The sequence below is a fragment of the Excalfactoria chinensis genome, chromosome 11 (assembly GCF_039878825.1).
Source record: "Excalfactoria chinensis isolate bCotChi1 chromosome 11, bCotChi1.hap2, whole genome shotgun sequence".
Taxonomy (NCBI): Eukaryota; Metazoa; Chordata; class Aves; order Galliformes; family Phasianidae; genus Excalfactoria; species Excalfactoria chinensis.
In genome coordinates, this window is record NC_092835.1 from 2912707 (window position 1) to 2925718 (window position 13012).

Here is a 13012-nt window from a genome sequence, read left to right on the forward strand (position 1 = left end):
TAGACAATCAAAAGAGCCAACCCAGGGCAAAAAGAAAGCAGAAAACAGAACATTGCAGCAGCAGGTTAATTTAGCTGAAGGCACAACATGAACTCCATTGGACAAAATCTAACCAAGAGCATAAGTGATATTCCAGAATTAAATACAAATTAGGAGATTGCAAGCAAGGAATTGAACTCCACACCCTGCAGCAGGAATTAAATGATAAGCAGTAGTATCTACTCGTTAGTTAGTCCATGGGCAGCCCGGCAGAAGCCCATTTGCCATTAGATCATATAAAGCTCCTCCGAAAAACAAGAGGTAATTTTTTCCTGTTTGTTTTCATTTTCCACTTGGCTTCTGGGCAATTCTGTTTCAATCTAGTTCACAGTACAATTGGTGAACAGCCTGAAACAGATGCATCTGTCAGGAACAACATGACAGCATATTGAAACAAGCATCAACAAACACTCCCAGGACAAAGTCTATGTACAATAACCAAAGCTGTGAACACTTAGTACTAATTAGTGTGAATATTAGAGCTTCAGCTGTGATTTGATTATTCCTGGTAAGTATTAACAAGTCTTCTAATTATGTAATAAAATTAAATACTGAGAGTAGAAAGAATTAGGCTACAGGGTGACAATGTGGTCAGTACGTGTCATCTCAATATAATTACAAATACTCTGCATAAGCACAGCATTCCATTTTAGTTTCCACGGTTCCTTATGCAGCCACCGTAGCGATAATATGCATGCACAGTACAGTGCAAGCCTGTTAAAGACACTTCTCAGGCAAAACCTAATTCGCTGTCATTACCTAATCTCAGGGTTGGGAGGGATTCTCTCAGGATCTAGGAATGATCTGAAAAACATTTGTACAAACCAACTTTCTGTACAGCTTGTTAACATCAAAATCTACGTCTTAAAGAACACAGCTTAAATCCAAAGTTAGACAAAGCAGCGTATGACCGGGCACCCCTGTCACCAGTATCAGTTTGCAGCACCATATAGCCCTTTAAATGAACTTCTCAAACTCCTACTTAAAATTACTCTGGATCCTAAAACTAGTCTTAAACTACACATAAAAGCTGCCTGATTTTCAATAGTGCTGCAGAATAGTGCTTTCATGCAAGGCCTCTCATCCCTCTTATAACTACCTTATTTACTTTTAAATGCAAGGCCAAAGTTGCTAAACATAATAACTCAGAGTTTGTAAACACGTGTATTTGGACCTTCACAAGTACTTCTGAGAAATGTCCAGTCAAACATTTGGATTAACTAGAAGAGGATCTAGATGACATTTGTATCATTCTCATATCTGTCTGGGTAACACTCAGCTTTCTTTCTCTTCCCTAAGGTTCACAATAGAAACTCCACTAGATTCTCCTGTACAAGATCACCAGCAAGCTACAGTCCTTCATATTTTTACAGTTACATTCTACACTATTTGAGCAGGATGTTAAGATTGTGTGGCAGCACGACTGAGAAGTATGTCCACGCTGATCAGCTGATGCTTAACACAACGTCTTCAAATAGTACAATGCAACGTATGGGCTTAAAAAAGCAACCTGATGATATACCTGCTGAGTTCTAAAGAAAAAAAATTAAAGAGAGCCTGTAGTAGTTTTAGGGAAAGTTCCAAAACTAAGTTTTCAGGAGTGGATGTTGAATTCCCACCATGATGAAACACTTACCTGTGGACTTAATGCCGCATGAGACTGTTTCATTATAAGGGGGAAGCTGTATTAAAAAAGAAAGGAAATGAAATAAATTCTGATTAATAACGATTTCATTTGAAACATCCGAATACTTTAAGAATAACCCCACTGTTAAGGTCTAATTTTCTGAGAGTGACTTGAACTCATGGTTCTATATTTATCAAATCCCGTACTGTAGCTTCAAGTGTCCTTGCAGATTACCACCACCACTGAAAGATAAAGATTATCTTGGTTACACATCATAGGCTCATCAACTTCTCAACCACTTCACCTCGCAGTACCAAGATCCTCCTTCATCAGCAAACTCACCACCATTTTAAAAACAAGAAACAAATCTTCTGTTCAGGTAAAAGCTGAAGCAAAGATAGACCATATTAGCTGAGAAAGGATAAAAACAGAGCTTTATGCAGAAGATATTCTCACCTAAACCTTTTGACTCTCAACCTGGTTCAGCTACTAGCTGAAACACTTCAAGGGCAACATTCTACATAATGCTGAAGTAAATACATTTAACAAAAACAAGTTCTTCTGGTGATCGATCTAAGCATAACATAACCCCAGCACACAAACCATCTGGACTGTAACCATTTTATGGACTCAAAGATTGACAGAACCTTTTCTATCATATAATCTAAGATGGGCAATTTCTAAAGCCTCCATGGCCTCTCCCCAGATTTCCCCAGCAGCTGAATACCTTCTCTTGCACCTGCCATAAACTGGTTGCCACTGCTATGTAGCACCCCCGCAGCTGCCTGGAGAAGAGCTGAACTCCTTCTCCAGTGGGATACATCGGGCAGTCTGATGGGGCTATAATACTGATATAACAGCAAAACAAGTTTCAAAAGCATCCAGTGAAGTCTTCGCTTCCATAGAAGCAAAAATCCTTACATTCTACCTATTTAAATCACTGTGGATAACTGTGTCAGAGGTAGCTAGAAAATACTTCTACAGTAGCGTTATTAAGCACATACATTATATAATCAACAGTTTACAATGAAACTTGTAATTCATTCCTTTTTTCTGATTCCAATGTCTTACCAAAATAGCAAGTGAAAAGAAAAAGACAAAAAGAAAAAGAAAATACAACAGCCCATTTGCTGATAACTATATATCTGGTTATTCATCACCATGTGTACAAAAGAGATTTCTGAGTTTCATGCAACTGGGTCATCTGAATAAACTCAGCCAACCGATATCTGATAAAACATATGTTCAAAAAGTCACTTTAGAAGAGAATTATAGACAACTTTCAGCTTTAATTAGTCTCTTGCCTCTGACAATAGGTAAGTAAGGGACTTGAGAAGGACACCAGCACCAACAGGTGCTGGGACTCCCAGGGCTGGCACTGTCCCCAAACAGAATGTATGTCAAAAACACCACTTCAATTTCATAATCTAGCTCTTCATTTCCATCATCCAGATAATTAAAACATTGAACTGAACCAGATCAAGGACAAATTTAAGGAACATCATTCATCAGTTTTTGTTTTTGACAGCTAACCAGCAAGCAGTACTCCTGAGACAGGTATTTGAAGCAGTCCTGCTTCATTTGATACTGAAGACTCATGCTTCCTCAATATACTTTGTCAGAGCTTTAAAGAAGCCAAGATCTGACGTTTTCTGGTTAGGATACCCGCTATATGACACAAAGATCACACTGCTGTTACTGTATTTAATGGTGGGGAAACAGTAATGAAAACCAGAAGCAACATTTTACCTGAAGATCTAGTCTACACCTCTTCCCACCCCCAAGAGAAGACACAAAACTATCCCTAAAGGCAAGTAGAAGTTATCCTTCAATTTCTAACCCACCACCCACAGCCTCTAAGCACTTCTACTGCTGCTATAGGATGTATTACTAATGTCGTACACCTCATTTCTCAGACCTCATGCACAGTCCTTTTTTTTTTCATTGTAGAGTAGGTTTGATAATCGGTTTCATTTGAAAATACTTAAAAAGAAAAAAACAAAAAAACACACAAAAAAGAGCTTCAAAAGGCTCAAAAGACTTAGAATTTCACCTTACTCACAGCTAAGAACACTGCTGAAAGTTATCTACATCCACCTCTTAAGAAATAGGAAAGAAAAAGGCAATCAAATGGAGGCAATAGGGGTGAATAACTCATTTCCCACATCTTATCACTACAACATCAGCTATTACAGCTCTGAAAGATGACAGGAAGAAGTCAGAATAATCCACTTCTTAGTTCTAAAAATTGACTTAACATCCACATACATGAAAAGACATCTCCTGTTCAATACCTTCAGTTTGTAAGTTACCAAGCTAAGAGAATGATAAAAATTGTATAGTTTTATTTTAAATATGTGCCAAGAGGTGCAGCTTTAAAATGTTGATAAGAAAAAGTAGATCTTACCTCGACAGAGCAGCGTGGAGTCACAAAGAACTGATTAAACTCATCAGGGCTGAACTCCCCAAAAATATACTAGAAATAAAAAGGAAAGAAATGTTTTTGTTAAGGAAGGACTTACATTCTGTGCAATTCGTATATTCATAGTAAAGTGCCTTGTATTTTAAGATACTGGCAAACAGGATGGCTCAGGTGTTGAAGGCCAGAAACTTACCTGTTTGCATCCCAGCCCTCACTCTCCCTAAGTCTCTAGCAAACAACTTCAGCCACCAAAACGCTACCCAATGCATTTTCCTTTAGACAAGAGAGGAATACACAGCATGAGCTCCAGTACAACCCACGATCAATTCTAAACCAGCAAACCATGAGACCCTGGAGTTGTGTCAGCTCATATAAGCCCCAAACCCCATCAGTTTTACCATCTAGAAAGAGTACAGATAGCTACACTTCATTTCCCTGAGCAATACCAGTGCATACAAACACTGATATAAACTGGTTCGGTCTCACAGAGAAACTGCGTGTCTTACACTGCCATGTAATTATTAACATTTAAATGAAGTTAGGATATGAAAAATTAAACTATTACTAAGAGAAGTTCAGATGAAAAAATCATGTTGAGATGAGATAGGATCTTGCATTCTTGCTCGTGTATTACCATGGATACTACATAAACCAAAATACATATGGCTATGTGAAAATACTCCCAAAATTACAAGATTATAGCAGTGAAAAGCTAAAGTTCATTACTCCAACGTCTTCACATAATTTCTTTTCAAGACAAAAATTAAGCTTGCTTCTGAGCACATTAAAGTTTAGCACTTTTCAGAACGATAAACAGGTATCAGCTTGCAGAGCATGCCATCAATGATGTCAACAGCAACTCACAAGGTAGAGCAGGAATAATGCTTAGAGGAGGGTCTGGTCTTCCATGAACACCGGATTTGGGAACAATGCTCTGTCATGACATCAGAGTTGTGAAAGTTTCCTATTGTAACATTGCCCCTAGACCTACATTTAAAGATAGATAATCCCCAAGAGGCTTAATTCAGAGTTAAATCTGATCTACCTTCCAACTACCCTGAGCCTACGCACAAGCTTTCTGCTCCAGCTCCCAATCCTCTCTCTTTCCAGCAGCATGTATTTTGCATTGCATTTCTCCTGCTGCTCCACAGATTATCTACCTTTAAAGAATAACCATCAACCCGGCATTAAGAGCACTCAAGGATCCTTTAAATAACTTGGAAGCCTGGTGAGCTCCATTTCTGCCGCAAATGAAGAACAGTGTGAAAATACTCTCAAATTATGAATTTCAACTATCTTCCCTTTATAGCTAATATTAGAAAAGCAGATGGAAAACGACCATCTCTCCTGCAGGGGGCTGAAGAGGAGGAGACTTTGTGAGACTCTTGGGAGAAACAAAACCACCTCTACCACCTTTCCACTTTACCACCACTGCTTCCAGACCTGTGCCTAGAATGGAAAAGCAAAGCAGTAAACCTGGGGAGTACTGATGGATCTGTCCCACGTCACAACTCACAACTGCAACCAAATCTGACCATATGCCAGACATATAATAAGTTATCATGCCTATCACTTTTCCAGTGTATTTTTCTTCTTTAAGACAACTGGATGAGCCCACTGAAGCTGGCAGGGATCACATCCTTCTCTATTAAGTACATGCCTCCCCAAGTTCTTCAGACAAACACCTCTTTTAGAGCAACATTCCCAGGATATTTTAATTGTCATTCGAAACACCAATAAAATGGACAATAAAACTGAAAGGCCTTTTTAAGTTAATCCCTATAATTTGATTACAACAGCGTGAAATATGTCCGCATTCCAGCAGACTTTATGCAGTTTTGAACAAAGAGTTCTAACAATGACATCACCTTTAAATCCTCAATGCTAACTGCATCTGTTTGTACCACAAACTACAGAACGGCAATTAACCAAATAAATCCTCACTAAAAATGCGTTCTCCATTGCACAGTAATGAAAGCAGAAGCACTGTTCTAGCTCTGTAACTGATGCCATAACCAAGCAACATCTTAACTAAGGAAACAAAAGCAGCAGAAATGCAGCTCATTCCAAAAAGGGGGGAAAATATTCTCAGAGGACCAAAACTGGATTGTTGGGGGTTTTTTGCTGTGCTTTCCCTTAAGCACTTCCAAAACGTTACCCCCTGCTGGGAATGCAATCTCTGCTGCTGTTCCAGTGCAGCCACATGAACCCCCTCCAGAGGAGGAATACACATTACACAGCATTTGTCCTAGAAAAGTGGGTAGAAATAGCACTGCTCGTGCATCATCATCTTGGCATCACCTGTGCAACGAGAAAGCTAGGAAAATGAAGTGTCAACTCTTGCTTTCAAGCAGCATTAAAGTAGCTTTCATCTGATAACAAACAGCTTCAGATCTTGCAGTCAATTTAGTTTCAATTGCAAACGCTCCCACTTCAACTGCTTTTCCACAAGAGTAAAAAAAAAATAAAATAGAAATACAGCTTTTACTTGCTGGTGGCAAGAAATAATTCAATGCTATCTAAGGAGAAGGCAGAACAAGTAAAAACTAGTTCACATATACATAAACTACTTAATTACTTCATTTGTACCATAAGCTATACAATCTCGCTCACGGAGATGGCTTTAATACTAAGTATGCTTCGAGGAAGTTCTCAGCATAAGCTGGAACAGAGGAAGGAACTGACCCCTGCAGACAGTGGTGGCAACAGAAAGTTGTGTGTATGAACACACCTGGGTGTTAACAGTAGACAAAGTGCTCTTAAATCAGCCATTCCAGTACATAAAGTGCTTCTCTCACACCCATTACTTCACCCACACACTTGGTCAAGTTTGTCTTGAAAAGGGAAAGGACCTTTCATCAGCTCTCCTTCTTTCTGAGGCTGTAAATGCTTTAAGTCTTATCTTCGTACGGGAACCATCACTTGTTTGACACGAAGCATATTGATCTTTCAATCCCCATGAAACATATTACTTAAGGTGCTCAAAAAAAAAACCACAACACAAAACGATCAAGCTGCCATATCCAGGAGCTAACATCAACCACTGGCTGTCTTCACAGCTGTATCACAGCCAAAACAGCAGCATTTTAGGCAAATAAGTTTCTGGAAAGAAAAATGCTATGCCGATATATCCTCTGGAAAGACTGCACCAAAAAAAAACCCAACTATTTAATATTAAATGGTTCATTCTTGTAAAAAAAAAAGAACCACAGAATAAAGTTGTGTTTTAGGGCAGAGGGGCTGCACATAAATGTTTTTAACAGCTGAAAACCCAATGAATTGCAAGCAAAATTAGCCCAGCTTTAAAACCTTTATCATTAGCCTGGAACTTGGAACTAGAACATGAACAAACGCAGGCAGTGCCCAGAGAAAGATCTGAGCTAGGTAAATGTAGGTCAGCACAGACCATGAGTCAGTGCAACTCTGCCTTCCTACCATTTAAGCAATCATAGGCTTAACAAAATAAATAAATAAGAATTCCAACACTGCATGACTGCGCCCTCCCGTTTTTGCCAGTTAGGATCTCTGAGATGTTATTACAGAACTCCCACAGCTGGAGAAAGTATGGCATTTTTCACACATCTCTGACTAGCACGAACACAAGCTGACCAATTTATTATTAAGACTCTATTTCAAATATTCACAACAGCAGAGCAGGCTGTGCCCTTCCATTCCTACCAGCTTTCATTAATGATGTAACATTTTAAGAGCAATGCATTGATCAGTAATCATAAAAGTATCTGCCAAAACTCATCTTCTACCAAAACTAACTCCATTAATGTACTCTCCTCTTTCTGTTACCAAAAATAAGGTACTTAGTGGAGCTCTTCCATTTCAGACAAACAGCAGCCGCCGCAAGGAGTAACTACCTCGAAGAAGCTGGCTATGGTTAGGGAGGAAAAGGTAGAGTAGAATAAGAATCATCCCACCACCTTACACAGACATCATTTACTTTATGAGAGCAGCATACCCTCCACACCCATGGGAAGACTCATCATCCATCCTCCAAAGCAAGGCAGTCTCATCAATGCCACCTCCATATTTCTCATTCACAGCTTTTCCCTCTGGAGATTTTTCTTCTGCAAAGTAAACAAGGCTCCAAAACAACAGCCGCTACTTTACTTTTTAACTAATGCTAGGATAGAGGTGACGATTTTGTTTTTAATAAGAACAATGTACTTTTATCATTTACTTTGGAACCCAAAGCAACCACCCCAGTGACAGGAGGGCTACTACAGCTTCACTTCACAGCTCTTTTTGCTAAGACCAGCTCCAAGCTGGTTGCTAGCTGTTAGCACACACAGAGTCCAGTGCTCTGCTGACACTCAACTTGTTACTGCATCAGTGTGCAAAATCTAAACTTTCCCAATCATGAAAACAAAAAATAATTGTTAATCTGATTTACTATAGCACAACAAGCACTGCGGAGTGAAGCTGGAACATGAAGTTGTTCTAGAACACAGCCAGCCTAACTACTATTTTGTTATAAGCGAGACAGTCAAAACAACCTCTCACTAATTTTATCTAATGCTTCCCAGCAGAAATACCTCAGTGTTAGCTCTTATTCTCCTCTGCCAGACTGTAATCATTAGGGCTGTAACCTTTGTGCAAAATACCTACAGCAGAACCAAGCTCTGAGAACGCAGTAAAATTGGAAAAACATCTGGAGAATGATGTTTCAGCCACATTAAATAGCAAGTTGTCTTTGAACAGCTCACACAAGCCCACCCAATTCCAGCCATACGATACACATTGATATTGCCCTGAAATTTACAAAAAAACTTCATTCAGGATGCATGTTAGCAACTGAGATCTGGGAAGGATCATTTCCAGCAAGCTTCTTTCCACTTGTGGAAGAACAAGCAGCATATGTGCTCTCCCTCCTACCAGCTTCAGTTTGTAGCATGGAGGAAGCAGCACATTCCAAGCCAGGCAAGGCAGGATGCCCATGGCTACCAGAACAAAGGCAGGCTACCCTGGAAGGGCTGCTAGCCAGGCCAGCCAGCATCAAAGGTGCTTGACAGCACCCAGGCAGCAGAAAGTTCTTGTTCTGTGCTTGTGGTACCTGCACTTACCTCACAGGGAACTCTCATCCTTCAAACCTGTGATTTAAAATAAGAACGAACAAGAAAAAAAAACAAACACCTGATACCTCTAATCTTGGGCTACGTTGTCAGGGTTACTAAAGAATTTTAAAAGGAGGTAGAGATATGGGAGGAAAATCTCCAAAAAAGCCCCGAGTTTTAAGAAATTAAACATGTTTGAATATAAGCACATTTTAGAGTGGTCTAAGGAGATTACAATTGGCTTGATGAGGCCAAGGAGGAGGAAACAAGTGTTAAATGGATCACAGGATCAGAAGTCATCAGTGGGGACAGCAGAGAAGAAAAATGGAAAGAACTCATCCGTGGCTGTCAGAACACTCTCCTCTGCAAATGCTGAAGTATCACCCAAAACTCTGCAGCTGCACAAGTGCATGACTGCCAGAAGTGTCTGTAACCCAACCACAGCAGCCTGCATCTCAGCTCATGCTCCCTTCTCTTGTGAACTGCTCTATGAGCTCAAACAGCTGATGCCCTCTACAATGCAGTTACAGATGCTAACCTTGCAGCCGCTGCCTATGGGACTCCAGCGGCATGCTATTATCTAAGGTACGGAAATTACACTAAAAGGTTACAATTCTCAAACAGAGTACTTAAATGCAAAGCTGCATAAAAATGAAGACAGCTTGTATCTTGAGTCCCATTCATTTGTCTGCGTTCTGTTCATTTCTACTGTTCACATCTTCTCAAAGGAATAATACTTCATAGGATCGATACAGACCCATCCCAGGGGATGGTATTACACCAGGCACTGTTCTTCCAATTTGTTAAGCAAGCTAAAAAACACACTGGGAAATAAAAGAAATGTGAGAAAAGAATGGATAGCATCTTCATAACCATAGTGGTAGAAAACGACCATCCAGCCTTAACAGCAGCAGAGCTGAACAAGTCACCCACACTACTCTTTTCACAAGCAATTACTCAAGGTAGGATTTAAGGTTGCTAAGATTAGGTGAGATAAAAATTAGCTGTCTGGTAACCTGACCAGGAACACAGATTAGCAGCTCAGAAGGCAACTGAGCCCACCCAACAGGGCTGCTAGGACTCCTCTGAAGGCATTCGGTGATGCAGGCTGTGATGCCGAGTGTTCACAACTGTGGTTGTCTGAAACTTCATCTGGGTAGTTTAATATGAACCTGACATCATGCAAAGTCCTATCAAATCCACAACAGCCACCAAAAATAAAAGACAGTAAAACAATGTAGAAGCTAATGATAATCTGAGCCTACACAGGGGTAACAACCTGGCAAGGCACCATGCATTTAACAGTAGCAGTAAGAGAAAGCACTGCCTGACCATCAAAACCAAGTACCATCTGCTGTACTGTATTCTCCATAGGCAGAGCTTTAGCTCTCCTCTTCCTCTTGCTATAAGCCCAACCCAACCTTTTCTCCTGAGCCAGAACTAGCACACAGTGAGATGATCCTATTCAGCCAGAGGAAGCTATCCAGGCTGCTTCTTTGTGCTGAGGGTGGGGATCAGAGGTGAGAAGCCCATACAAAGCAAAAGATCCAAGAGGCTGGGAGCAAGGAGTGAGACTTTGCCCTCTGCAGCTGCAAACAGTAAAAAACAGGTTATAACCTCACAGAGAAACAGCTGAAAATGAAACAGTAATCTGGAGGGGGAAAAAAAAGATTGGTAAATGACACAAGGGGCTTACTGAAGTAAAGCATGCCTAACCACAGTAAAAATGTTACCTCCCCAATATTTTTAAGCTCTCCAACTGCTTAAGTTTGACAGTAATTGAGCAGAAGTCCTTACTTGGTTGTCTCTCTGCAGGAGCTCAGGTCCCTTCCATCAGCTCATCAGATGACAAATGTGCTGCTGGCAGATAGAAACTGAAGACACTACCTATTGTTTAGATTCTCAGTACACATGCAGCCATCCATCTCCTCTCCCATCCTGACATGTGAGAGGTAGCAGGCAGAAACCTGAGAGAGCACAGCACTGCCCATGGCAGAGACTTCTTGCTATTCTGCAGGGGTACTAAGTTAAAAAGAAAACTGGGACACCATGAGTGTGCCACCTCCTCCAGGGACAGTTTAATTGCCTAAGTACTTACAACACAATTTTATGTACAAGACAGTTGTTCAAACAAATTCACAGGCTAATATAACGCTACAACTAAATCCCAGATTGTAAGGATGCAAAACACCCTTATTTTTAAATGGCAGCCTTAGAAACTGGCTGCGATTAAAGCAGCAGTTTCACTGAGTGATAATAACACTGTTGATATCAAAACCATTTTTAGCTAGTTTGTTTCAAAAGAACATCACTGACAATGATGTTGCATCACGTTTTCCCTTACACAAGGTCTCCTGGTAGCACTCAGCTTCCCTTTTGCACCAATAAGCAGAACACCAACCCAGCAGCTCCACAGCCCTGCTCAGGCCCTCACCTCTGCAGCCTGGGTTCCTCCATCCTCTCCCCAGCGCTGCAAAGGAAGTGAAGCACTTTCAGGAACCCCACATAAACAGCAGCAGGTGCCACCTGATCTGCAGTGCTGGAACAGCCCAGTGGCATGTTGAAACCCAACCCTCACACTTCAACCTGCACACTGTGCATTTATCAGACTTTCCGCTTCCCAACAGCACCAATTTAGGCAGATTTGGAAAGAATGCACTAACGTGAGTGTATGTTAACTTCCTCGGTCTCAAATGCAGTAAAAAAGAATGCTTAGAAACCATAAAAGCATTCAGTAAATACAGTCATGCACTCACACTATTGTCTGAACGGGCTGTTTTGTAAATACAGACAGAAAATACAAACCAAGTTTCCAATTACTGGTCTGCCATTATCAAACATTGCAATTTGGCTTCTCAGTGAGCAGATCAGTGTGCTGGTTTCTTCTACTCGAAGGCAGCCTCCAAAGATAACATAATAAGCTTTTGTGCGCTAATCACAGGCATTTTTTAAGGGCCGTCATAAAATGAATTTGAAACACAAACAGTAATAAAAAAAAAATTGGCACACAAAGCAAACTGCTGTAAAACACCTCAGCTCTTAGCTAAGCATGAAGATTTTCTGCTACAAAACTCAGAATTTAGACTAACTGAAGTCATGCTACCATGAGAATCCTGCATGCCCACACCGCAGGCAGCCCAGCATACAGCTACTAGCAGCTTAGGGCAGCAATGGGATCTCCCACAGCCCAGCACAGTCTCCACGCACAGTACCAGCCATTACCAGCAGCAGCACAAAGCAAACTAAAAACATCATGCACAGCTGCCCTCATCATTCCTGGAGTCAATGCTGATGAAAAGTCTGAGAGATCTCTATTTTAAGGACACAATTAAAGTAAATAATGGCCTTTACATGACAGTCATTAGCTCTAAGTGTAATACACACCCATTACCCTCATCATCTCCGTTTAAGACAGCGTTGAAACACCAGCTCTGCCCTTTGCAGTCCTTTGGACACACAGCAGGAGTGACCACCTCAATCCAGCGTGGCGCTGGGACACGGGGAAAATTCAAAAGCCTGAGAAAGCAAACCTGTCAACATGGGCAAACCCAAGAGCTTTATTCCTGCTCTGATAGCTGGCAATTCCTCTTTCACCCTCCTTAGGATTCTGCTGTGCCAACGTTCTTTGCCAGTTGCAAATGCAGGACGATAATTTTATGTATCTCACTATTAAAGCGCATTAACAGCGCAATCAGTTTTACACTTTCTTGTTTCGTTTTCATGAGGACCTTTCATTATCTGCAACTCACAGAAGTTTAACCTGTGAAAGGAACACAGCCTGCAATCACAGCTTATAGACAGTGAGTATGGAGATTTGCCTAAATAAGTCATCGTTGACTTTGTTTTTTCATAACCATT

General features: G+C 40.7%; 1 protein-coding gene across 1 annotated transcript in view; it reads right to left on the bottom strand.

The window, feature by feature from the left end:
• Nucleotides 1-13012, bottom strand: part of USP10 (ubiquitin specific peptidase 10) — a 42652-nt gene that overhangs the window by 22839 nt on the left and 6801 nt on the right. The window contains exons 2-3 of the mRNA XM_072346673.1: nt 4074-4142; nt 1676-1721 (exon numbers count right to left, since the gene is read on the bottom strand). Of these exons, the coding sequence (XP_072202774.1) occupies nt 1676-1721; nt 4074-4142 (115 nt within the window). The remainder of the gene's footprint in view (nt 1-1675; nt 1722-4073; nt 4143-13012) is intronic.